At 56.2% G+C, this 26699-nt stretch overlaps 1 protein-coding gene across 2 annotated transcripts; it reads left to right on the forward strand.

Moving 5' to 3' along the window:
* Nucleotides 1–7252: 7252 nt before the first annotated feature.
* FURIN (furin, paired basic amino acid cleaving enzyme) lies at nucleotides 7253–26003 on the forward strand. 2 transcript variants are annotated; one of them, XM_061594816.1, is made up of 16 exons: nucleotides 7253–7557; nucleotides 11556–11875; nucleotides 16903–17001; nucleotides 18731–18826; nucleotides 19875–20003; nucleotides 20444–20520; nucleotides 20888–20976; nucleotides 21086–21258; nucleotides 21348–21560; nucleotides 21667–21767; nucleotides 21891–21994; nucleotides 22097–22214; nucleotides 23100–23279; nucleotides 23371–23495; nucleotides 23856–23972; nucleotides 24376–26003. In XM_061594816.1, exons 2-16 carry the CDS (start codon nucleotides 11702–11704, stop codon nucleotides 24924–24926), a joined length of 2346 nt encoding a protein of 781 aa, XP_061450800.1. In that variant the 5' UTR covers nucleotides 7253–7557; nucleotides 11556–11701; the 3' UTR covers nucleotides 24927–26003. The 2 variants fall into 2 exon arrangements, with proteins under 2 accessions (XP_061450800.1, XP_061450802.1); XM_061594818.1 differs by lacking the exon at nucleotides 7253–7557 and adding an exon at nucleotides 8130–8300.
* The last annotated feature ends 696 nt before the right edge of the window (nucleotides 26004–26699 follow it).

Below are 26699 nucleotides of genomic sequence, written 5' to 3' on the forward strand. Positions count from 1 at the left end.
ATACTGCCTGATACTGGAGGTAATCTAGCCATTGTGGGTAGTAGCCGTTGGTAGTTCTATCTTCCATGAATGTGTCTAATCCCCTTTTAAAGCCTTCCACGTTGGTGGCCATCACTGCTATGCGCTGTATGAAGAAGTCCTTTCTTTGGTCTGTCCTGAATCTCCCACCATTCAGTAGAGGGCGAGCACTGCATACCTGCCCAACTGATACTGTTTGTATCCATTTGATTAGAGGAACTATTGTTTTTATTTATTTATTACAGCTTTGATCAGGCCCAGACAGGATGGCCCAATGGTCACTCAGCGATGGTGAGGCTGATAGTCCAAAAGTTTTGGAAGATGCCAGACTGGGGAAGGCTGCTCTAGAGCAGACGAGGATTATGTGACTTGCTGCCAGTTTGTCCACAACTGGAGTCAACCTGCTTTGCAAGTTAAAAGATGACTTCACCCTCACTCTAAGCGCTGCATTGCCCCTTTGTTAACCTTCCAGGGGCCACAGGCCAGGATGGGGCTGGCTAAAACAAAATACATGTGGTCAAAGTGGGTGTGTGACTACCTCACATTCTTGCACATATGCACACGTGCATCACACACACAAACACACACAAATCCATACATCAAGCCAAGACGCAAGCGACACAAGGACAAAACAATGCACAGAGACAGCGAAGGTTGGCAACCTTCAGTTGAGCCTCTCATAAACATACATCCTGGTAGGTTTCACTAAGATGAATACAGTTCGGCTTCTGAAACATAGATACACAGGAAGACCTGAGGACTCTCCAGCCTCTAGGGATGCACGTAGGCACAGCTTCCCTCAGCACTGTGAAGTGCCCTCTTCTACAGCAGGCTGGGCCAATCCCGCCCAGGGTCATCCTGTATTCCCTCATGCAGGTGTTAATTCCAGCCTCTCAGCTGTTTCCTGCTGCTCCAAGAGAGCAAGAGCGACTGCTGGCCTTATTTCCTCCAGTCAGGCCAACAGCATCCTTCTCCTCCTCAGGCAGGTTCAGCTGGCAACTATCAAACTGCAGGGGTAAAAATGGCACAGAGGAAACTGCTGGCTGGTAAAGCTGGAGAACCGAGTGCTTGAGAGGAGCATAGGAAGATGCCATATACTGAACCAGGCCGTTGGTCCATCTAGCTCAGTGCTGCCTACACTGACAGGCAGCGGCCCTCCAGGGTTTCAGGCAGAAGTTTCTCCCAGCCCTACCTGGAGATGCTGGGGACTGAAGTTGGGACCACCTGCATGCACGGCAGATGCTTTACTGCTGAGCTACAGCCCTTCCCCCACAGCACACGAGGTATATATAACCTGCTCAGGTATGCCTTGGAATTTGCAGGACTTGGTAATGTTGCAATGTGGGGTGTCATTTCTCAGAATGCTCTTCTGTAAACCTCCCTTTGTACCGACTCAATAATTAGCAATTAAGCATTGAGATTTCCCAGCTGCTCCTGTTGATCAGTTTTATAGCACTTTAAATTTGCAAAGTGATTTGCTGCCAGTTGGTCCACAACTGGAGGCAACTCACTTTGCAAGTTCAAAGATGGCTTCACCATCGCTCCTCAACAGTGTCGTGACCAAGGCCACGTAGCGAGGCTCAGCATGGCATTTGTGGGTGAGCAGCATGGTCCTTCTTATCAGAGGGCTGAAACACCACTTTACTGCCTGTTTAGGGACTTTGCTACCAATATGTGGAGGAGGCAGGAGGTCTTCAGGGGTGGACGCTGCTGCCTTATCTAGGGCAGAAAGGGCCATTTCCAGGAGAGAGAGGGATGAAGATGATGAGCTGAGCTTAGCAGAATCCTTCCCAGAAGTGCAGGTTGCTTCCTGCACACTGAGAACTTGCTTGTTTCATTAGCAGGAAATCCTGGGACATGCTGAGTTTCAAAGTAATTGCTCTCTTTTCCCCTGAAAACCACGGTGAATGAGCGTTTCGGTTATCAGACAAAACTTGCAGATCTCTGTGATTTCCAGTGACGAAGCTGAACCGATTCTGGTTATTCTAAGAGGTTTCCTGCTTGCTTGTTATTTCTTTGTGACCCCAAAGCTACCTGCTTGATTTCCTGTGCAGTGCGAGATGCTCACATAGAAAGCCTCTTGGAGTCTGGGGTGTTGTGTCTCTTGTGGGTGCTGGAAACAGAGTCATGGCAGTTTCCTGGCTGTGCCTGCATCAGTCTGGCTTCTGAACCTATCCCAGTAAAAGCTCAAAGGCAGACGGTGGACAATGTGAGAGCAATGATCAGAATGATTAGGAAAGGGTTGGCAAAATAAAGCTACTAGCCTTGCCAGGCTGTTACAGCTGTCTGTGGGGTGTCTGCATTTCGGATATTGGGAAGGGACAGTCGGTCAGTGGCAGAGGCCCTGCTTTGTACACAGAAGGTCCTGGGTTCAATCCCTGAATGCCTCACGAGTTCTTTGCCTGAACTCCTGAGAAGCTGCTGCCAGCCAGAGCAGACAATACTGTGCTAGATGGATGAACAGTTTGACCAGACACAAGGCATCTTCCTAGATGGGTTCCTGTTCAGACACCTCTCCCACATAAACTCTTCTGGTGAGCATTAGTCTACAGGGTTTTTTAAAAGAGTAACAGCAATCTATGGATCCAGGTGAATCTTACTGGATGTGAGTGCCCTGTTTGGGACTAGAGGTGTTCCTGTGATAAAGAGGAATAATGTCATACCGGATAAATTTGTGAGGGTCTTTATAGTTGGTAGCTTGACTGTAGCATTTAGTTGCTGTTATTTTCAGTTTATTTTGTACTGAACATATGTTGATACACTTGTATCTTATTTATTTATTTATTTATTTAGTTTAATTTATATACCGCCCTAAGCCCGAAGGCTCTCTTGTATTATGTTTATATATAAAATCCAAATTAATGTGTATACCAAAAACAAAAATCGTTCCAGGTGAGGCTACTAGCCATTAGCCAAAGAGTCAAGCTCCCTGTTCAAAGGCAGAGTGTTCTTTTGATGCTGGGCAAAGGAAGGATCAACATGGGGACAGCTATCCTGTGCTGCTTGCTGCAAAACTTCCAGCTGATCACGGAGGTCTAGATTTTCTGCAGCAGTCTTCCCCATCCTGGCGCCCTGCAGATGTTTTGGATGGCTGTGTTGGCTGATGGGAGTCAGTAAGCTAAAACTCAGACTGGACAAGGCAGAAGTGCTGTAGGTCAACAGGTCATCTGCCCAGAGAGGTGGTATTCAACCAGCTCTGGAAGGGATTGCACTTTCTCTAAAGCAGGGGTCTCCAACCTTGGGGACCAGGGACACATTTAACATTACAAGAAATTGTCCAGGGCATGACAAAATACCCATTTCACAGGAGAAAAACTAGTGATACGCCCCGCCCCGCCCCAAATAGGCCAAATACAAGCCCCAAGTTGTGGACTCCAAGCCTTAGAGCAGAGGTGGGACCCTTTGGCCCCCAGGCCTAATTAGGCTCGCCACTGAGGCTGTTTTGGCCATCCATGCCTGCTGCCCTGCACCAGCCATGTTATATATGATGCATTGTCTGGTGTGGGGCAAGTAAGACAGTTCAGCCCAAAGGGGGTTTGCAGGCAATGCCAGTCAGCTGGCGTGCAAAGTGCTGTGCCTTTGCATGAGCCAGCCACCAGCTGACTGCAGTACGGAGCCCTTTCCAAAGAGCTATCTTGCACAGTGCTTGGAAGGGGCTCAGCAGGACCTGCCCATTGGCTGATTGTTGGGTCTTCAGGAGCCCCTTTCAGTGCTATCTCAGTGACAAGGGCTGAAAGGATAAGGTGGCCAGCCTGAGAATACTCCTTATCTCTTGAGGCTCAGGTAGCCTTGGTGGCACAAAGGGCCTCCTATCAGTCAAGGCCAGCGCACAAATTGCAACCTCTCCTGGACAGAGATAGCCTAGCCAGAGCTATCCATACCTTGGTAACTTTGTGGCTTGGTTACTGCAATGTGTTTGATGTTTATTTTATTTTTTACCTGTATGTCTCACCTTCCCTCGAAGGGGCTCAAAATGGTGTAAGTTTCCTTCCCATGTTATCCTCACAACAACCCTGTGAGGTAGGTTAGGCTGAGAGGCGGTGACTGGCCCAAGTTCACCCAGTGAGCTTCATGGCTGAGTGGGGATTTGAACCCGGGTCTGCCAGGTCCTAGTCCAAAAACAGTTGTGGCTGCTTGGGTTGCTTTATTTTTATAGTATTTTAAATTTTACTTTTTGTTTCTTACTCATCTGTGAATGCTCTAAGAATGCTGCAGGACTAAGCACTGGATTGCAATCTCTCTTTCTCTGTCCTGCCAGCTTTGCAAGGGAGGAGTTTGGCCACCCAGCAATCACTTGGTGTGGCCTTGTGTTTTTTTCTGGCTGGTTGAGGTCCCCTGATCTTGGCCCCCAACAGCCCTGGCAAAAAAATCCCTCAGGTCCACCCCACTTTCCCTTAATTATAACTCTGGATTCTGGGCAGCACATTTTGTGCCATAAATAACTGCATGGGATGAGCCAGTGGGGTGTAAACTATGTCGGACTGGGACCTGGGAGACCAGGGTTCAAATCTCCGCTTGGCCATGAAGCTCACTAGGTGACCTTGGGCGAGTCATTGCGTCTCAGCCTAATCTACCTCACAGGGTTGTTGTGAGGATAAAATGGGGAGGGGAACCATGTTTGTACTCCACCTTGAGCTCCTTAGAGGAAAGGTGGGATATAAATGTGGTGATAAATCCATCCATCCATGACCTGGCATTTCCCTCTGGCCTGGGTCCTGCATCTGTGTAGGACCACCTTTGATCACTCACAGAAGGTGCTTGCCCTACGTGGCTCATTGTGAGCTGCAAAGAGAGACTGAGCGAAGGGATCAAGGCAGTGGTAAATGCTTCCTTGGAAGAGGGTGCAATGCCATTAGCCCTCAAGGAGGCGATAATAAAGCCCATTCTGAAAAAGTCCTCCTTGGATCCCCAAGCGTTGAACAACTTTCGCCCAGTCTCTAATCTACCATTTTTGAGCAAGGTGATCGAGCGAGTGGTGGCCACACAGTTACGGACACACTTGGATGAAGCAGATTATTTGGATCCGTTCCAATCGGGCTTCAGGACTGGACATGGAACTGAAACAGCCTTGGTCGCTCTGGTGGATGATTTGAGGAGGGCGTTGGATAGGGGTGAACATACATTCCTCGTCCTCCTGGATCTCTCAGCGGCTTTCGATACCGTTGACCACGGTATCCTCCTGGATTGCCTGGGGGGAATGGGAATAGGGGGCACTGTCTTACGGTGGTTCCATTCCTATCTCTTAGACAGGCACCAGCAGGTGGCACTGGGAGATGAGGTTTCAGACCCTTGGCCTCTCAATTGTGGTGTGCCACAGGGTTCTATCCTCTCTCCCATGCTATTTAACATCTATATAAAGCCGCTGGGGGCCATCATCAGGAGATTTGGGTTGCAGTGCCACCAATATGCGGATGACACTCAGCTCTATCTCTCATTTAAGTCCTCACCAGAGATGGCTGTGGATACCATTTCCAAGTGCCTGGAGTCTGTAAGTGAATGGATGGGAGGATATAGGCTGAAGCTGAACCCCGACAAGACCGAGGTGCTGCTTGTGGGAGACAAGAGGGGGTTGGGTGATTTTGACCTGGTGCTAAATGGGGTAAGATTGTCCCTGAAGGACCAGGTTCGCAGCCTCGGGGTTGTTCTTGATTCCCAGCTGTCTATGGAGGCTCAGGTTTTGGCAGTGAGCCGGGCAGCTTGGTATCAATTACATCTAATACAGAGGCTGCGACCCTACCTCCCTGTTCATCTGCTCCCACGGGTGGTACATGCCCTGGTCTCCTCTCACTTAGACTACTGTAATGCGCTCTACGTTGGGCTACCCTTGAAGACGGTCTGGAAACTACAGCTGGTACAGAATGCGGCGGCACGTTTGATTAAGAACAGCCGCCGCCGTGATCATATCACTCCAGTGCTAAAAGATCTGCACTGGTTACCAGTTGTTTACTGGGCCCAATTCAAGGTGTTGGTGTTAACCTTTAAAGCCCTACACGGTTTCGGTCCAGTTTATCTAAAGGAGCGCCTCCAGCATCATCAGATAGGCCGCCTGACGAGATCAGCCTCACAAGACCTTCTCTCTGTCCCGCCAGTCAAAACAGCTAGGCTGGTGCAGACCAGGGAGAGGGCATTTTTGGTTGTGGCCCCCACCCTCTGGAACTCTCTGCCTTATAACCTTCGCCATGCCCCCTCCATGACAGGCTTCCGCCAAGAATTGAAAACTTGGCTCTTTCAGCTGGCATACAGGACCTCTGAGTAACTTTAGTTTGACTCTGTAATGATGTGGGTGGGTTTGGATTAAGTAGAGTTGATATTGTTTTGTATTTATATGTTGTATTTTATTCTGTGTACGCTGCCTAGAGTGGCCGTTAATTTGGCCAGATAGGAGGCTTAGAAATAAAATTTTATTATTATTGATGAGGGCCCCCAGCATCCAGCCCTCGGTTGCCAAGAGGAGTGGCTCTCTCTGGCTGCCACCTCTGTAGGTGCCACCTGGGCATGAATTCATTGATCCCATTCATTTCAAACGAGAACTCCTGAAGGTTAAAGGGGGGCATGAGAAGGGCAATTGAGCTCCCCTCCCTCCACTCTTACCCAAGGAGCGTCCGTCCTCCCCTTCGATTCTAGGGAAGCCAGAACACCCAGAGGCCGCCCAGGAGCTGAGGGAGGGGTGAGACACGGCAGCTGTCTGCCTGATGCGTGGAGGGACCGGAGAGGTTCCAGCCAGCCTCGGAGGGCTGATGAGTGCGGCCCTGGGTGGGGCTTTGGTCGGACCCAGCAGGGACCTTCCAGCGACTGCAGACTCTCCAAGGCCACCGGGGGCGGAACCCCTCCCCCTCCCCGGCAGTAAAACACACACAAATAATGTAAGGAACTATCGGATCGCTGCCTTGTCGGGGCGCACCAAAGCGGCCACCTCGGCCGGCCCTGCTCGACGGGCTTTTGGTCGGCGCCGAAGAGAGGGCCGCTTGCTCGCACCTCGGCCGGGGCCGCATAGGGAAGCGCTCGGCTCGGGCCCGGGCAGGGAGGCAGGCCAGCCACAGAGCCTCAGCCGTGGGAAGATGAGGCCGAGGTCCGCCGCCCAGAGGGCAGCCGTCGTGACTGATGGCTGGGGAGGGGGGGCGCTTCCGTGCCTTGCTGCTTTCGGGGAGGCGGGTGGGGGGCTCGAAGGACCGCCTCTCCTCTCCTCCTCCTCCTCGCTGCTGCAGTCGGGAGTGACGGCATCCGGGGGCGCCTGCCTGCCTAGTGCTAAGCTCTCGGTGCCCCTCGGCGGGCATCGGGCGGGCCTGCGAGCGAGAGGCGGCGCCGCCGAGTAGAGGCCGACCCCCGTCGGGCCAGCCAGCCGTGCCTGCAGCAGCCTCGGAGTAAACAAGCGCTCCGCCTCCGCCTGCCTGCGGGGCGGGGGCTCCTTCGGGTTGGGCTTCCCGGTCCTTCCCTCCTGTCGAGGTGACGCTGCTTCGCTGTTGCCGCCCATAAAGGGGCCGCGGGTCAGTCCGGGTAGGCAGACGGCGAGCCCTTTTGAGCCACGGATCGCCTGGCCGGGTAAGGCGGCGGCGAACGCTTCGGGCTTGGGGGGTCAGCGGCCGGTCTTCTTGCGGTGGCTCTGGGCGGCGGGGCATGGCCTCTCCTTGCTCGCCCTGGGCGCTGCTTCCAGCCGAAGGGTTCTCCGCAACCCCGACTCGAGAAGGGCGCTCGCTCAGCAAGGGCTTTCTCGACGCCGCCTTCGTGACGCGGCGCAGCTTATCCCGCTGTGTGAAGCCGAGTTGTCCGGAGCCAGGAGCCCCTGGACGGTACAGCGCCGGCCGCACAGGTTGCAGCTGGCCCTCCCGGCCTCCGCCGGCGATGCCCGCTCGGTGCAGGGCGCTCGTGGGCCGGGGCCTGCCGACTCGTGCCTGGCAGGCCGAGGACCGTTCTGGGCGTGTTCCCGAGGTGGTCTTCCCGGCCGGGCCTGCTGGGAGGCGCGGGCGGTGGGAGGAGGCCCCTGGGCAGCCTCCTCTCCTCTTTCGCTTGCGCGGGCGGGAGCCTCCTTCGCCCGCCCGCCTCTGGTCGGGCTTGTTTTCTCCATGGCCATCCAGCTCGACATTAACCCTTTCGCCGCGGTGAGGGGAGGAGTGAGTCACCCTGCCTTCCAGACGAGCCGCCCGTCGCGGGCTGCGCTCCGGAGCTGCGGGCCCTCCCTGCCTGGGCACAGCGGTTGCGCGCAGGCTTTGGTGGGCGAGGCGGACTGAGGCGCCGAGGTGGCTTTAGCGCGGGACGGGGCGAAGCGATGCCCGAGCCGCGCGCAGGTTAAGTTTGCCCGAACAGCACCCCCCCCCCGAAACAGAGCTGGACAAGAGGCTGGCGACGGGTACTCCGGGGCGGTTGCCGTGGGTTGTGTCCCGCGTGGGTTAGAGGAGAGGGGCGGGCAGGCAGCTACTTCGCCCCCCGCAATATTTTAGGGCGGCACGCGGCGGGGAAGGGGTTGGAGAGCCGATCACTCCGGCACGGCCCTGGGGAAGGGTCGTGGGGGAAGAGGCCTGGGGGAGGGCCTGGCTGCGGGGAGCGGGCGAGGCGGCTGCCTTGGCTCCCGAGGCGAGCGAGGAGGAAGTGGCCGAGCTGCCCTCCAGTTTCACAGGAGAGGCAGCCTGGTGGCCACCCACGGTTTCCTGGTGCTCCCTTCGAGGGGGGAGATGGGCCCACCTGGAACAGCTGCGGAGGCCTCTTCCCCGCCTCCTGCTCTGCTGGCTCCCCGGTGCGCCATCCACAGAGGGGCTCCTCTTGACAAACGCAGAGCAGAGGTGCCGAAGGAGCAGCGCGGGCGCCTGGATTGGCCTGGGCCTGTTCGGGACAAGCTGAGCTTCCGCGGAATCCTGGCAGAGCAGATTTGGAGGGGTGTCCTGCCCGCTGCTTCTGAAGGGCCCCATAGCCTGGCCGGTGGGGGGAAGCATGCAAATGCAACCTCCCTACCCCTTTGTTGGAGACGAGAGGTCACCCACCACCCCCTTGCCTCCCTTTGCAGCTGCCCATGGAGATTGTATGACATGAATCTCTGGCCTGCTCCACAGCTGCTCCTCTGTCAGGAGGAGCCCACAGGATGAATTCCCCCAGGCGGAGCTCCTACAGGATTAAGTTATGGGGTGATGCCCTGCTCTGTGTCGTGCGTTTGGGTTTGCTTATGTACAAGAGCCCCCCCACACACACACACACACTTCTGAGTTTGCATAGGCTATTTGAGACTCCCTGCTGTGGAAAAAACTCCTCTCATTTTCCCTTTGGTCTTGCATGGCATGTGGCTGCCACTCCTGCAGCTGCATGGCATTTCAAAACTTCATGGAGTGGCTTATGTGCCCGGATAAGGCCAAAGGAAGAGATTGTCATCTTGCTCTGTCACGGGAATGCGGTTGTTCCTGTTGAGAGGGGGTGGCAAGCCACTGTCCCTTCAGATGTTGTTGGGCCCCCAACTCCCATCAGCACCAACCTGGATTACGGGAGCTGTAGTTCAGCCGTTCTGAAGGGCCACAGGCATCCTGCCCCTCATGTCTCCATGAGTAAGCTTTCTTGTCGGAGTCCTGGCTGTTGAAAAGCGGCCCTGGCCACAACTCCAGCTGGAAGGGCCAGGCCATGATAGATGCAGGACCACTGAAACCATGTGAAGCTGGGCGACGTGTGTGCGAGAGAGAGACTGACTGAATGATTGATGGACTGGATGGGGAGGACTTGAGGGTCCTCCTGGTCCTGGGACCGTTGTGACCTCAGCCGACCGGATTCTACTTCAGGGGAGAGCACCTGAGATGCATCTAGGCAGCCCAGGTGCAATCCTTGCCAGCAGCATCTCCCGTCAAGAGGCCCCGGGAGCAGCTGAAGGGAAAGGCCCCTTTCTGCCCAAGACAGTGAAGAGCCCCTGCCAGTTAGAGCAGGCACCATTAGTCTAGATGGACCAAAGGCCAGACTTAGGCAGCAGCAGCAGCAGCTTCAGCATAATACTGCAGGGAGTTTGGAAGCTCACCTCTGAGGAATCCCTTGCGTCACTTCTGGTAAAACTAAAAATGTGTTGGGTGAAATGGAAGCCAGTAAACATTGGCCTTGCAGAGAGCAAACATAACTGGTACCCCAAATTCTGTTCGGAAGTCTAAAGTCCTTGCTAGTGTTACTAAGTCAATGACGGAGAGCTCTGTGCTCTCTGCCCACTATATGGTTGCACCCTTGGTGGTTCTGAGCCCCAGAGGCTTCTTGTAGTCCTCCCCTCTGCCCCATATGCCCCTCCCCAAGTGTGACTTTCTGGGTTCTCTCCCTCCCCCACTTCTGTGGTTGCGCATGTGGGTGATTGGGGTGCAATGCAGCTCATGTCTGCCTTGGCACAGAAGGTGGCAGCGCAGGACTGGGGCAGGGAGCTGGGACTGGGGAAATAGCCCAGGGCCAGAGACAAATTTGTGGACCCCCAAGTATGTTGCAGGAGGGGTTCTGAGTAGGCAACTGGTAGGAATGTTAGTTCCTTTCAATCTCTGCTGATTTGGTGACCCCAGTTTATCGCTCTTCTCCATGAGCCTTGATGCTTCCTTTTCAGTTTCTTTCAAAAAAATTAATGAAAAATGAGGAACTTTGCAAATTTGTGCAACATACAAACATCTGTTAAAGATGCTTTATACCCCTTCAATAAAAAAAATCCCCAGGCAGTTCACACATGCCAGTCTATGGATGGAAACAGTGTTTGCCTCCCGCATGCTGAAGAGCACAAGTCAGCACCTCCGGCGGGCCTTGAAACTTCCCCCACGCCACGCCTTTGCGGGCATGCACAGCTTCCTCAGGTCAGGCCCAGTCCCAGGTGGTTTAGCTGCAGCCCAACCTCTTCTCTTTCCTGTGAAGTGGTTAGGGGAACTCTCCCACGTTGCTCCAGAGGGGCCTGCCTTGCCCATGAACCTCCTGTTGGAGTTTACCCCCTCCCCAAGGTCACCCACGCGGCTGAGTTTCTGTCTGGCTGAAAAAGCCCCAGTTATTCCCCTCTCCTCCCTTCCTGAGCAACTGGCATCTCACATTCCTGGTGCAGCCTGTCAAGCTCCTGGGAGCAGGGCCCTTGGCTTACCTTGAGAGTTGTGTGTACTGGATGAGGATCCCTGGTTGCCAAATATCTTTTTGGCGCCAGGTCAAGACTTTCCTCTTCTCCCAGGCATTTTAGAATGTGTTTTTAAATTGCTTTTCAAAAATGTGTTTTTAAATTTGTATATTTGTTTTTAATGTTTTTAATTGTTGTAAGCCGCCCAGAGAGCTTCGGCTATGGGGCGGTATACAAATGCAGTAAGTAAGTAAGTAAGTAAGTAAAAGTAAGTAAGTAAGTAAGTAAGTAAGTAAATAAATAAACAAATAAATAAATAAATAGTTTTGGGGAGGAGCCTTGCCGATGCTGCGTCCAGGATCCTGCTCAGAGCTGAGTGGCTCTTTGCAGATCTTTTGGGTGGGGGCAAAGCCAGCGTGTGCCTTTGGGCCCATTAGCAGTCCATGTGTGCCCCTCTCAGTGTGCCCTGGCTGGCTTTTTGCCTGAGCCTGATTCTTTCCTTTGTCTCCAGGTGCTGCGCAGTTGCCGTCCGCATTTGGCTCCTGCTCTGCCTCTCCTGCGCGCCATCCCTATGTTGCCTCGGACTGATTGGGGCCTTTCTGGGCAGAGCAAGTGCCCGCTTTGAGGTGCTCCCTGGGCATCCCTTACCCAGCTTTCATGGATCTGAAGCCACCTTTGCTGCTGTGGTGGTGGACTCTGACAGCGGCCCTGGTGGCCAGGGAGGTGCTGGGCCAACACCTCTACACCAACACCTGGGCTGTGCTGGTGCCTGCTGGGCCACAGGAGGCTGAGCGGCTGGCCAGGAAACATGGATTCCTCAACTTGGGCCTGGTGAGTGATGCCTGCAACCTCCCTGGATGAGTGCAGGTCCGCACCTGGCTGCACAGCTCAGGAAAAACAAAAGGAGCCTGAGCTGGGCTGTGCGAGCAAGCAAGCGAGTGAGCGGTCCTCGGCGGGTGTCCAGGGGAGGGGAGAGGAGAGGACCAGGTGTGTGGCTCTGCTGCCTTCAGAAGATCGGGTATTTCCATCCTGAAATGGCTTCCACATCTGTTTCTGGGAGACTAAGAGTCTGGCTGGGTTTTAGATACGCTTGTGAACCCTCCTGCTGCCCTGCCCACGTCTGGGCAGCTTTCCATGCACATGAATTCTCCCTTTCCTCTGGGGTGCCAGTTAGAGGCAGGAGTTTCCCAGGTGGAGGGTGGGGGTGGCAACTACTGGAAACTTCACTGAGGAAGGCCTGTTGGGTTGTCACGGCTAACATGGCTTTGAGCTGAGGAGCCAATGTTCCTTCGGGTAAGATTGGCCATTGTCTCTGGCCTTACGTGGCTGGTTTCCTGTGCCTTGCAGCACCTAGCTAGCTTGGAATGCTTTCTGGAGTTGCCTTGAGCACTTTGTACGCCTCTGCAAGAATATTTCCAGGTCCTGTGCAGGAGCCCTGTCCGAGAGGAGTTGGCATGGGGCATGGGAGAGGGAGCGGTTTCCTCATGCGCCGAGGGTAGAATGCGGCTCCTGTTGGAGCAAGGGCTCTCAACCATGCATTTGCCCTTCCAGATGAGTGAGCTGCTGAGTCAGGGGCTGGTTTAACTCTCGACAGGTGGCAAGGAGGTCTTGCACCCCTTACAAAAGGGCATTTGTTGCTGGCTGTTTAGAAAGCTGTGGTTTTGGGTGATGCTTTGGTTATCTCTGCTCTGGCAGGCTGCTATCGCGGTGGAGGTGTGGGGAGCGGGCCCAGTTGCCCTGGGCTGATGCAAGACTGATGCCAGCTTTGCTTGGCAGCAGGCATGACATTGCCAGTTGCGTCATCAGGGCAGGTGTTGAAGGGTCCAGAACAGTCTGTCCCCTGGGGCTGTGCACATCACTTGATTGTGGGATGGGGACAGTGCTTGCCTGGGGTTTGTTTGCTTGCCCGGAAACCAGGCTTGATCTCCTTAGATGGTACCTGCTGAAGCCTTCTTTGAGGCTGTTGCTGCCCTGTCACTCTGAATTATTTGACCTTGGCTGGAGTGGGAAGGGAGGAGTGGCAAAGCAGGAAATGTCACCCAGAGTGCGCATGTGGGATTGAACTCACAAGCCTGACAGAGGCCTACCTTGTGCAGGGCTGGGTGCAGGAGGCTGCTGCTCTCCTGTGAGGGACTGGATGCTTCGTACCCTCTTCTCTGCCCAGGAGTAAAGTTCTTGCGGGTGAATCCTGGGGCTGGTTCTTTGGGAAAGATCTCTGTGAACGCACTTGGGGACACTGACCGTGCATCTTTCCCACCTTCTGCCCTTGGCATGTGGCAGCCTTTGAGGAAGGCCCCATGGCCTCATCTGCTGGGCATGCATGTCTTCCTGTCTGTTTAATGTCCATAGTGAAGCTGATTGTGTATGTGTGTGTGTGTGGGCATCCTCTGGGGGCAAAGCAAGTTTCTGATCTAAGCTAAAGTTACACCTTGGTCTTCCTGTCCATGCAAAAATGAACCAAGGCCTCTCGCTGTTTGCCAGCTTCTTCTTGCAACCGGTCTGTGGCCGCCTCCTCCCCTCAGTGGAGCCTTTTCGTGGGCACCGTTCAAGGCCTACTCAGCCCAGGCAACGGGAGCCAGGCGTTCAGGCCTTGCGAATGAGATGACAATCTTTCCCTGGGCTCCTCCTGGGAGGAAGGGCGGGATATACATTTAATCATAAATAAAACAATACATTTCATGGGGTCAAATAGGCCCTTAGGGTGGGCTGCTAGTGGCAATGGTGCCCGGTGACTTGGCAGTGAAGTTTGTCTGTTTCGGGGGCAGAGTATTCTTGGCCCGGGCAGCTTCCTGCATTGTGCCAGGTTTGCTCTGGAGCATGGCTGAGCCCGAGTGCCAACCTGCTGTGAAGCACCTGGCCCCTCGACTCCCAGGATCTTGCTGGAACAGGCCTGTGCCTGCTAAAAGCCAAATGGCCAAGGACCCCCTGCATTTCACCCCTACAGCACCCCCCTGTGGGGCAGGCAGGGGGATATACGCATGCAGAAGTGGTTGGTCTCTCTCTCTCTTGACTTTGAGAGGGGGACAAGACAGACCCACACCCTGTGCTCTAGCCACACCCATGTCTCCTCCTGGGTCTTTGGTTCCTGGCTCTGGGGAGGCTTTTTGATGGGACCTCAGCTTTTGAAGCTGTGATGCATGTTTTGCCTCAGGTGCAACTGAGCCAGGAATTGGGGGGGCAGAGCAGGGGAGGGGCTGCTTCCTGCTGCGTCTGGGTGTCTGTCACATGGCTTGGAGCAGCCTCTGTGCCCCGATTCCAGGGGTGGGTGGGAGAGATGGGTGACATGAGCAGCAGAATCTTCCTGTGGGAGTTCGCAGATGGCATCTGGGACCTGTACAGGAACCCCCCTGGTGCCCCCATTCCCAACCCACGTTGAGACAAGGCCCAGTACTTCTCTAGTCCTGCCTCCCCCCTCCCCCGGGTAATTTCTTTTCTTTTGAGTTTTAAGGCAAAGGTGGTAAGAATCTCCCTCCTTCCAGAGCAAGCCTGCTCTCCTGGGTGAGGCCTCTGGCTGCTCCTCTTTCATGGCCTGCAATTTTCGCCGTGCCCCGGTCAGTCACACTGTGCTATGACTGAGGAGGGCTCTGTTCAGCTCAGTTGAGGTTAGAAGCGCCACTGAAGTCCTTTGGCACAGGTGCAGTGGGGTGTGTGTTGGGGGGGTCAGTCCACCTTGATGGGTCTCTGTGCTACCGTCTTCACCCTGCTGTTGGCCTGGCCTTGGAGTCTGCACTGCTGTATCTTTTGAACACCCGCCCATTGTGGCTCCTGACTCTGTTCGGGGGCAGGCTGAGCAGGTTTGTGGTGCTGGCACCTGCAGGCGGCAGCCAATGCAAGAGGCCCTGTTAGGGGAACCCTGTTTGATTTGGAGGAAATGGGGCAGGGAGCCAAGGGTCAGTGCTCAGCTGCAGATTTGTCAGATGCAGACAAACTGGGACAGGTTCAGAGAAGGGCAGTGAGGATGATCAGGGGGCTGGGAACAAAGCCCTGCAAGGAGAGACTGAACGAGAGACTGGAAGAACTGGGCATGTTTAGCCTGGAGAAGAGCAGACTGAGCGGAGATAGGATAGCACTCTTCAAGTACATGAAAGGTTGTCACATAGAGGAGGGCCAGGATCTCTTCTCAATCGTCCCAGAGTGCAGGACATGGAATAGTGGGCTCAAGTTGCAGGAAGCCAGATTTCAGCAGAACTTCAGGAAAAAAACCCTAACTGTTAGAGCAGTACAACAGTGGCACCAATTCCCAAGGGAGGTGGTGGGCTCTCCAACACTGGAGGCCTTCAAGAGGCAGCTGGACAGCCGCCTGCTGGGGATGCTTTGATTTGGATTCCTGCATTGAGCAGGGGGTTGGACTCGATGGCCTGATAGGCCCTTTCCAACACTACAGTTCTGTAGTTCTGTGGCAAGTGGGGCAGGCAGCAAGCAGCTCAGGGATCTGGGGCACTCTCAGAAGAATGCAGAGGGGTCTGGGGCACCAGCTGCCCAGCTGAGGGTCTGTGCTGCAGTCAGCAAGGAGCTGGCGGGCAGGGGACAGCCCCTCCTTGCAAAGGCTGCAGCCCCCCATTGGGTATGGGCACCCCCCTGTCCTGTTTGTGAGTTGCCCCACACTGCTGTCGGGCCTGTCCTCAGGGTGGAGGTGCGGTCCTCTCATACTTCAGCCCGTTGCTATGGCAAAGCACCCTATAACTCTCTGTAGCGTGTGGGTCTGTTCAGCTGTCTCTTGGGTCAGGGCCTTGGGGGTTGCAGCCAGTTTCCTAGCTCAGTGGTTGAAGTGGACGCTTCACACCCTGGAAGGCCTCCTTAGCAGCCTGGAGTAGTGGGTGGAGCTGCTGTTGGCTGTTTGTTAAAATACTGGTGTTCCCGGCCTTCCTCCAAGAAGAGCAGATTCCAGATGGCCATGGAGTTGTCTTGTTTAATCCTCACAACAACCGTGTGAGGTTGGCTGAGCTAAAAGTAATTTTCCCAGGGCCACCCTGTGAGCTTCGTAGCTGAAAAGAGGCTGGAGCGAGAGGAGCTGGAGTCACAGGCAGTAGCCGTGGCATCCCAGTGCCTGCTCTCTTTCTGCGGCTTTCTCTTGGCACCCCTCAGCATGCGCACCCCGCTCCCCTCTACCTCCACCCCCCACATGCTCCACTCCCCGAATTCCACCTGCAGAGACTGCATGCCTGGCCGGCCTCTGCCATCCAAGTCCGGAGTAGCCTCGGTGGCTGCCTCTGCCAAGGGCACAGGTGGGGGAAACGAGAGGAGATGCCCAGAAACAGCTGCCTGGGTGGCTCCCCGGCTCTTCTGCCCGCTCCGTGCTGGAGTCTGCTAGGCCTGGGAGGTGGACGCCTCATGGGGTGGTCGGGTTCAGAGGCTGAGGGAGTCCGCTTGTAGGGCGGGTGGAGGAGTTGGGCGGGGTCTCCCACAACTCCCCTCAGGAGGGGTCTGCTGCGTGATCTCTGCTGCTGAGGCCAGCCTGGCCGTCCTTTTCTCTCCCCCCCCCACTAGGGATCGTGCCATGAGGTCTGTCGAGGTGCTGCTGCTGCTGCTCTCAGCCCACCTTCTTTGGGGGGGTTATTTAAAGATTAGAGATTTAGATCCAACTCTTCTTAGCCTCTTGGCCAGGCCCTGCCTGCCTTGTGTGGGGAAGGTGAAGCAGCCATCTGGCTCTCCTCTGGTTGCAGGGAAGGAGGGCCTGGCTCCAGTCACCTCCTCTCCCCCAAGTCTGGCTCCGCTGGCCCATGGGGAGTTTCCCCTGTGTGGGGCAGCTGCTTCCACCGGGACCTCCGCCCTGTGTTGTTATTGTGGGGTGCTTGCTGGACCCACACGTGGATGGGGGCTTCTTGCCTTAATCTCTCCTCCCTTCTCCCACATCCTAGATCCTTGGAGACTACTACCACTTCCATCACCGAGGGGTGGCCAAGCGGTCCCTCTCTCCCCACTGGTCGCAGCACAGCTACTTGGGCAGAGAGCCAGAGGTGAGTCCGCACAAGTACGAAATCTGCCCTGGCAGGCCTGGCCATGGGGCGGCGGAGAGGCAGCTATGGGGTGCCCCAGGTCAGCCAAAGCCGCTCCGGCCCTGCCGGCCCCAATTCTGGCTGACGCAGGCCCGGTGTGTGGGGGAAGGGCTCCTGGGCCTGCCTTGCCCAGGGCTTGCTGCAGCTGGGCCAGCTGCTGCCTGATGACTTTGGTTGAGTTCCCATCCAAAATGGCTGGGCTGGAGAGCGGAGTAACCGGGAGCCGGGCTATGGCTTCAAGCGTGCTCTGGTCACGTGCTTCTGGTGCCACACGTGGCCCAGGGCTGCGTCCTCGATCGGCGGTGGAGAGGTGTCCTATCAGGCTGGCTTTAAACCAGCTTGCCTTGATATCCTGGTTCCATTTTGGTCTGCGTCCTTCTCGGATGATTAGCAGCCTGTTTGGGCAAGGCCTTCTCCTGAAAGGAGTCCCTGTCATTTTGGCAGTTCCTTATTATCCCACCCTTCCTCCAAGGAGCTCCTGACATCATATGTTGCTCCCTTCCTCTTTTGCACCTTCTCTTCACAACATTCCTGTGAGGTAGGTTAGGCCGAAAGATGTAGCGACTGGCCCAAAGTCAGCTGGTGAGCTTCATGGTTGGGGATGTGAACCAAACCCTAATCTGACTCTCCAAGAACCACGGCGCTACACTTGCTGACCTGCAGTTGCCTGCAACCCCCAAGAACCCTGCTGTTGGGCACAGATGTTGCCCGGCAACAAGGAGCACCCCATCTTCTGAATCGAGAGCACCTGCTTTCCATGCAGAAGGCCCCAGATTCATTACTTGGCATCTCCAGGTACAGCTCTGCCTGACATCCTGGGGAGCTGCTGGTCAGTGCAGACAGTACAAAGCTAGATGGACCCATGGTCTGACTTGCTGTAGGGCAGACTCCTTGTTCCTATGAGCCAAGAAGGGCCACGCAGCACAGCTACTTCCGCTTCTGGTCTGGAAGGATTCTCTCGGTTAAGAAGTGGGATAAACCGAAGAATCAATTGATCCTCCAAGCCTGGAAGAAGATGCAGCTAAAAGGATGAATTTAACCAGTGTGAAAGGGGGCAAGTGCTTGAAAATATTCAGGCCCCAAACCTCAGTGAATGAAAGTGTCCGTGTGTTTAATATATTCTCTTTGCTCTTGTGAGCAGACTTTCTCTTTAATTTGGAGAACGGTTTTAAAAAAAAGACTCCAGTGTGGGTTACCTGCCCCTTGCCAGGGGCGAAGCTGAGGCCTGGCTTGCCATCTGCGCACTCTGCCATGCGTCCTGGTGCCCATTTTAGCTGTGCGCTCTCTCTCTCTCTCTCTCTCTCTCTCTCTCTCTCTCTCTCTCTCATTTGGCTATGGGTGGCAACAGGGATGTGGAGGGGAACTTCATAGGGACTCACTCTCTGTGTTTGGCTAGTGCCTGGATACCCCTGTGGCATGCTGGCCCAGGCCTGGCTGACCCTCGTACCTCTTGGAGTTGGGGGCTCTTGATTCCTCTCTGGGTGGCTGCACTGAGTTGGGATCATGATGATGCCAAGATTCCCCCCTCCCATCCTGGTTATCACTGCCCTGGCTGGTTCCCAACATGACCCTGGATGTTCTTGGGGACTGCGCTGACCCAGCTGCCTCCCATGGGGGTCTGGGAACTGCAGGTGCCTGCACCCGAGGGCAATCTGACCATCAGCCCTCTCCTTCCCCACTGCTGCCTCAGGTGCACTGGCTGGAACAGCAGGTGGCAAAGCGCCGGGTGAAACGAGACGTCTTCCTTGAGCCGACAGACCCCAAGTTCCCTCAGCAGTGGTACCTGGTGAGTGGGGGTTGCCGCCTCCCCTGACAAGGAGGGGGGAGGCTGGAGGGAAGGGTCTGTGAGCTGGGAGGGGGAAGAGGAGAAGGAGAGCCCCACTCTGGCACTTAACCCTGTCAAGGGCAAACTGCCCTGCCCCATCCTGTCTCCGCCCACACGCTGGAGGGCGATGGTGCTCTGACGTGACTGCTTGCTGGCTAATCCCCTCCCACAGAGTTAATCACTCTCTCCCTGCCTTGGGGATTAGTGTGAGCTTGTGAACAAAGTATACTTCCTGGCTTTTGCTCCCAGGAGTTGCCACCCCAGAGCAGAACTTGAACCAGCCGTTTTGCTGCTGGGGGGGGGAGTGCTAGATGCAGTTTTGGGGGGGGAACATTCAATGCCTTCCTGGCCGAGTCCTAAAGAGAGATCGGATTGGGGTAACACTGCTTGGCTCTCCCCCAATGCTGGGGATCCCAGCAGAGAAGAAAGGCGCTTGCATGGTCAGTTTCCAACTGGGAACTTGACAAGCAGGATCTGTCAGTAAAAAGTTCTGATTGCTCTTGTCATAGACCCTGGAGCAAGGTGGGTTGGAATTGTAGGCTAGGGGGCAGGAGTGGGCATTCTCCTGCCCCAATGAAAGGTGTGGGGGGGCTTGATCGTGCCAGTTTTAAGGAAATGGGGATTGAAGGGAGTGGGGAAGGGGCAGAGTAGCTCAGTGAAGGTCTCTGCTTCAGTCCCAGTGGCGTCTCCAAGTAGGACCGGGACAGACTCTGCCCAAAATACTCGAGACCCAGTGCTGCCAGTCAGTGTAGACAGTACTGAGCTGGGTGGACCAATGGCCTGACTCTGTATCAGGCAGTTTCCTAGAGAGGGTCAGCTGGCATTCCCAAGCCACTTGGCTACAGATTCTGCCTCAAAGTCCCTGGGGGCATCTGGGGTCTAGCTGGCGGCGAAGGTGCGGTGATTGCCTTCACTCCGCTCCTCTGTGTAAGGAAATGCTGCCCAGTGTGTGTGTGAGACTCTGGCGTTTGAGGCAGCTGTGGTGACTGGTCTGCTCTCCGCCCCCCAGTCTAATGGGAACCAGCGAGACCTGAACGTGCGGGACGCCTGGCAACAGGGCTATAGTGGCCGTGGCATCGTGGTCTCCATCCTGGACGATGGGATTGAGAAGGACCACCCGGATCTAGAGGCCAACTACGTGAGTAGAGGCTCTGACCCCTACGTGGTGCCCCCTGGGCTGCCCACTTTGTAGGCCTGGCAGGAGGGCCCAGAAGCCACCCAGGACAGCCCCTCCCATCACCCAGGCCACCTGTTCCCAAGCTGAGGGGAGGTACGCAGTTGGAGGGGGCTTCCGGAGCAAGACATGCCAGGCCCGGCCCTGTGTGTGAGCAGGGCGTGCCCATTGTGCCATCCCAGGCAACTGTAACTGGGCACCTTCTTCAATTTGGGGCGGTGCTCAGCACTCCCCTAGATCCATCATATGGGGGGTGGGGGGGACAGTGGCCCCTTTCTGGGCTCCACAACTGCTGCCTTGGGCATTAGATGCCCCGCTGCCTCCGGTGCTGAGGGTGGGGGAGGTTAATTCCTCGGAGACCTCAGGAGGAAAGAGGTGAGGCTGGACTCTGTTTCCTTCTTCAGGATCCTGCTGCCAGCTTTGATGTGAATGATCAGGATTCTGACCCTCAGCCGCGTTACACACAAATGAATGACAACAGGTGAGCTGTGGGCTGGAGATTCTGGGGCGGGGCAGGGCAGGGCAGGGAGGGTCTGCCCTGGGGAAGAACAGCGATCCCGAGCTCAGCCAAGGAGGGGAGGGGATTAATGCTCCTGGCAGAATGCAACGTTGAAAAAGGCTTCTACCCCCTGGCAATGCCACAGCCCCCCCACCAGCATCATTGTGTCTCTGTCAGCATGCCTTTGCCCATTTGAACACCAGTCAGGCCACTCAGCTGCAGAGGGAGGGTAGTGTCTGGGGCAGGCCAGCTGGTCCTCCCCTGCTGCCTCCTCTTCTAAGCTGCGATGGCGTTTCCCCTGCCCCAGGCCCAGTCTGACCCCCCCCTCTCTCCCCCTCCCCTGGTGCAGGCATGGCACCCGATGTGCAGGTGAAGTGGCCGCCGTGGCAAACAATGGCATCTGTGGTGTTGGGATAGCTTACAGTGCCAAGATTGGAGGTGAGGAGAAGGGGGCCCCAACCCAGCCAGGCTCTGCATGTGCCTGGCTTTCCCGCTGGGTGAGCTGGCCAGAGGGAGCCTCGGAACTGGGTCTGTCTCTTTGCCGTAGGTGTCCGCATGTTGGATGGAGAGGTGACGGACGCCGTGGAGGCCCGGTCCCTGGGCCTGAACCCCAACCACATCCACATCTACAGTGCCAGCTGGGGTCCCGAGGACGACGGCAAGACAGTGGATGGCCCGGCCCGCTTGGCTGAAGAGGCCTTCTACCGTGGGGTCAGCCAGGTAAAGGAGTGGGCTGGGCTGGTTCCAGGGAAGGTTCTGCCAGCGTCCTCCCCTGGGGCGGCTCTGCCTCACCACTCCCTTTCTTGTAGGGCCGAAATGGGCTGGGCTCCATCTTCGTCTGGGCCTCTGGGAACGGTGGGCGTGAGCATGACAGCTGCAACTGCGATGGCTACACCAACAGCATCTATACCCTCTCCATCAGCAGCACCACCCAGTACGGGAACGTGCCCTGGTACAGCGAGGCCTGTTCCTCCACCCTGGCCACGACCTACAGCAGCGGCAGCCAGAATGAGAAGCAGATTGTGAGTCCTGGACCCACCTCTCTCTGGAGGGGAGGGGGAGATGGAGGGTGGGGGGTGTCCTGGAGCTGCAGCCGCTCACCCTGTGCCCTGCCCATCCCGTTCCCAGGTGACGACTGACCTCAGGCAGAAGTGCACAGAATCCCACACGGGCACCTCGGCCTCTGCGCCACTGGCTGCTGGGATCATTGCCCTTGCACTGGAAGCCAAGTAAGGGGGTTGCAGGGAGGGGAGGGGGCTGCCATTGCCACCGCCGCCTGGGCCCCCAAAGGAGATGAGGGGCTGGGCAGGCAGAGGGGCGCCATCAGTGACACGGCTGTTCCTTCCCTGCAGCAAGAACCTGACCTGGCGTGACATGCAGCACCTTGTTGTGCGGACCTCCAAGCCTGCCCACCTCAACACCAACGACTGGGCCACCAACGGCGTGGGCCGCAAAGGTAAGTGGGCAGCTGGAGGCAGGACACCCGTGGGCCGGCCTGCCTGGGTGGTAGGTGTGTGAGGGCTCTGAGGCCCTGATCCCTCTGTTGTTCTGCCTGCAGTCAGCCACTCTTACGGCTATGGACTCCTGGATGCCGGCGCCATGGTGGCTCTGGCCAGAAACTGGACTTCGGTGGGACCTCAGCGGAAGTGCGTCATCGACATCCTCACGGAGCCAAGGTGCGTCCCAAACGTGGAGTGGGAGACGCACGCCTGCTTTCCCTAGGCTCGCCAGTGTCCCTGAAGGGCAGTCTGCCCTGGCTGTGGGAGGCTGGAAGTAGCTTGGGGTGTTGGGCTTCTTGAGGACTGGTGGCATGGATTCCCTCTTACAGTGGAAACACTATGATCCATGTGCATGGCACCTCTTTTTTGAGTTGCATTCTGAGGAGTTGATCTACTCTAGACAGGGGCTCAGAAGTCAGGGGAGGAGCTGTGGTTGCAGCTTCTCCTGTTTAGGAACTGGAGCAGGTAGGCAGCACCAGCCGGCTGGCTGCACAGGGAGGTAGAAAGGGAGCGTCTGCAGCGACAGCCAGGCAGACAGAGCTTGCTTTCTCCACTGTGTTGATGCTGCTGGGGTAGGGTGGACGGGAGGGCTCTGCTCCCATTTCTTATGCTGGTGCCAGGAATTGGGCTGGGCTGGAGTTTGCTTTCGAAGCTATTTCTGGAAATGCTGGGGAGGGAGGGGGATGGTTCCATGGAAGGACTGGGGTGGAGGGGAAGGGGGGGAACAGAACATCTTTTGGTACCCGGTCACTGCTGGAGTTAAATGATCCGTGGGGCTGTGGAGTCCCCTTAGAACCAGGCTAACCCCTTTGTCCCTGCCCACTGGGATGCTCTTTTAGGGAGAGGTCCACCTTGTAAAGTTTGCCTTTCCTTGAGCCATGAAGCTGCTGGGGGGCCTGCTCTCCTCTTCCAGAGCCAGGGGGGGCTTGCCGCAGCAGGTCCTGCTCAGCTCGGCTTTGGGGGCCACGATGAGAGAGGGGAGGCCAGGGCTGGTCCACGGGGCAGCTGCTCCTTCTGCAGCCTGTTCTGGCCCTCACCGTGGCTGCCTGTCGTGTCCTGCAGAGACATTGGGAAGCGCCTGGAGGTGCGTCAGAAGGTGGACGCCTGCCATGGGAAGGCCAGCTACGTGGGGCAGCTGGAGCATGTCCAAGCCCGGCTCACCCTCTCCTACAACCGCCGAGGGGACCTGGCCATCCACCTCATCAGCCCAGTGGGCACCCGATCCACCCTCCTGGCTGCCCGGTAAGGCCTCCACCCCCCTGCCCCGATAGGAGGTCTCTTAGCCTCTGGGCTGCCCCCAACTTCTGTCTCTCTCTCTCTCTCCCCTGGCCAGTCCCCATGACTACTCAGCTGATGGCTTCAACGACTGGGCATTCATGACCACACATTCGTGGGATGAGGACCCGGCTGGCGAATGGGTGCTGGAAGTAGAGAACACGAGCGAAGCAAACAATTTTGGTAATGGGGGACACTCTTCTTCTTCTTCTTCTTGTGGCATGAAACCTGTTTAACCCCCACCCCCAGGAGTGCCCCATCGTCTCCCTCTCTGGAGTGCTCCCTCCTCCTCCCAGACTTCCCCCCTCTCTGGGACCAGCCCCCACAGCTGCCCCATCCCCTCCGGTTTCTGTGCCCCAAGCGGTGCTGGGTAGACAGAACAGGCACTGGGCCAAGCGCTTGGGTGTGACCTCCTCCCTCGAGCATCAGGGGGCACTGCTTGGGTAGCTGTGCCCTGCAGAGGGCACTGGGTGCAATGCCTTGAGCAGCAGGGGTAGCCATCTCTTGCTGCACCTCATTCACACCCTGCCTTTCTGCTCTCAGGCACCCTTACCAAGTTCACGCTGGTTCTGTACGGGACGGCCTTGGATCCCCCCAGCCTCCCCAACCAGCTTGAGAGCAGCGGTTGCAAAACCTTGGCCGCTGGCCAGGCCTGTGTGGGTAAGTTGCAAGGACTGGCCACGCTGGGGAAGCTGAGGCCGGCCCTGCTCTGAAGTAGCCCCATGCCCCCTGCCCTTGGGCATTCCTCTGGGAGAGATGGGGGGGCTGTTCTCAGTCCTCTAGTAGGCTCTTGAGAATCTTCCGTGGTGTGTGTAAGCTATCTTTTGGCTGCCGCCTAGGCAGAAGTGCCACTGTTGTTGTGTTGCCTTGCAGCGAGGACACTGTATGGGCAGAAGACCCCCTGCCCTCTTTTTCCACCACAGGGGAGGGCTTCTTTCCTGCCCTGTGGGGGGGGTAGTTTTAGATATCCTGCTTGACATCGCTGCTGCTGCTTGAGCCCCTTTGGCACAGCCCCTGGAGCCCTGACCCTTTTGTGCTCTCTCCCTCCTATGTCTCCTCACAGTGTGCGAAGAGGGCTTCTACCTCCACCAAAAGAGCTGTCTCAAGATGTGTCCACCCGCCTTTGCCCCAGGCACCGTGCCCACCCCGCTGGACAACAGCCTCAGCCCACACTTGAACACGCATCTCTGCATCCCCTGCCACCTGTCTTGTGCCACCTGCTTGGGGCCAGAACCCACCCAGTGTTCATCCTGCCCAGCTCACGCCCATTTCAACAGCCAGGAGCAGACCTGTTCCCACCAGAGCCAGAGCAGCCGGGCCTCCCCTGTCCTGGGCAAGGGCATGGTCCTTGCCAGCAGCCCTTCCAGCCTGCCTGTCGTGGTGGCCAGCCTCAGCTGCGCCTTCATTGTCCTGGTTTTCGTCCTGGTTTTCCTCGTGCTGCAGTTGCATTCCGGGCTGCGCCTGCGTAGGGTGAAAGTGTGCTCACTGGAGGCTGGCGGCATCCTTGCCTACAAAGGGCTGCCTTCGGGTGCGTGGCAGGAGGGGCCTGACGAAGAGGAGGAGGAGGAAGAGGGCGAGAGGACTGCCTTCATCAGAGACCAAAGTGCCCTTTGATGAGCCTGTGGCCCCCAGCACAGCAGGGGAGGGACTGAGAGGCCTGCGTCTCTGCACCTGTTCGCTCCTGCCCATCTCCTGTGGCTGGGCGGGGACTTTGGACTGAGCCCCTATGGTTGTTGGGGGGCCACAGGCTGCTGGAGAAAGCACTCAGTCACCCTTGTTCCGGTTTTAACTCGCCAAAGTGATTTTTTAGACTGAACCAGTTTGGCTGTGCCCCCTTGGCAGTGGAAGGGGGCTGCTGTGCAGGGCTCCCTGCTGCGCTGCTTGAGGGAGGACAAACAGGCTCCCACCTCTTCAGCCCCTGAGCCGTTGCCTGCATCCTAGTGTGTGACTGAGAGCGCCCTGCCTGGGAGGGGGTAACAAACAGAAGCCCCCACCTTTCTTCTCTGCCAGCAGCAATAAAAGCCTGATCCTTTCTCTCCTACCCCTACCCCCCCCAATCCACGGGGCTTGTGCCACCACTTTTGGCCTCTTCCTTGCCCAGCCACACACGTCCCCTTTCCAGTCTTTTATCCAACCTGGGCAGGTGAGCTCGGCTCCTCTTCTGCCTGTGATGGTGGGGGTGATGAACAATGCCTTTCTCTCTTCAGCACAATGTGAGCGGCTCTGCCCTTCTGCCTGCCTGAGCAGGAATTCCTCTGGGCTGCAGAGAGGGGGCATAGCTGCTGCTTGACCACTGAGCCGTACTCAGCACCACCCTGGATCCACCCAAAGTCACTGGAGCTTCCACCTTTCCTCATGTGCCTTGTCCCCTGTCCTCCTCTTTGATGACAATCTGTTGCTGGTCCTAGGGTTGCCCTGCCTGTCTAGGGCTGTCTCCTGCTCTGTGCTGCTGGCCCTAGCAAGCTGCCTGGCTGAGAAGGAGGAAGAGGAGGCGGTGGCTGTGCAGTTGTGGGCGAAGAACAGGGGCTGCCCAGGACACTTTTTTTTTCTATCATAACTTTTGGTGCGCAAATAATTTCTTGTAATTTAAACAAGGAGCCAATTCCTGTGGCCAGTTTTTTTTTTTAATTTAATGGATGTGGATATAACGCTAGAGAGATTAAAGTTTATTAAATGTTGGAACTATGCAAACTTGCTGTCCCCTGCTGTGTTCTCTAGACGGGACTTTTAAGTCCAGAAATGTAGATGCATGTGCATGCTAATTGGCTTTCTATTGCCCAGGCCCACTTAGGCCTTCCCTGGCTGACTGTTGGTCTGTTGGGATACCCATGGTAAGGGTCTGCTGCCACATCAAGGATGCCAACTTACTGCCCAGACATAGTCTAGTCTGTGTATACCCACACAAATACAGATTCACTGCCTCACTGTTAAATGTACATATTTTGCCTATCTGGAGATAAATATTTGGTTCACACAACCCAGGAGTGTCCAGTGAGTGCACTTTTAAGACCAGCATATTTGGTAGGCTGGAGGTCTGCCCCCCCCCAACTGCCTCAGCAAGGCTGGGAACATAGCAGCTCCAATGCCAGCATGCCTCGATGTCCCTGAGCAAGAAAGAGGACAAAATCCATGACAGAACAGGATTTGCGGCTGCGCAAATGGGGTGACAGGAGAGAGGGGGTTGCCTTTCCCCAAAAAGGGCATTGAGGAGCTAGGAAAAGTACAGAGAAGAGCAACCAAACTGATTAGGGGGCTGGATCCACTCCCCTATGGTTGGGGCTTTGTAGTTTAGAAAAAGGGCACGTGACAAAAGTTTGCAAAGTTATCCACAGTTTGGAGGAAGTTGACATACTTTTCCCAGGGTGGTTGTCCAATGAAGCTGACTGC

This window comes from Rhineura floridana, chromosome 14, assembly GCF_030035675.1.
Source record: "Rhineura floridana isolate rRhiFlo1 chromosome 14, rRhiFlo1.hap2, whole genome shotgun sequence".
Classification (NCBI taxonomy): Eukaryota; Metazoa; Chordata; class Lepidosauria; order Squamata; family Rhineuridae; genus Rhineura; species Rhineura floridana.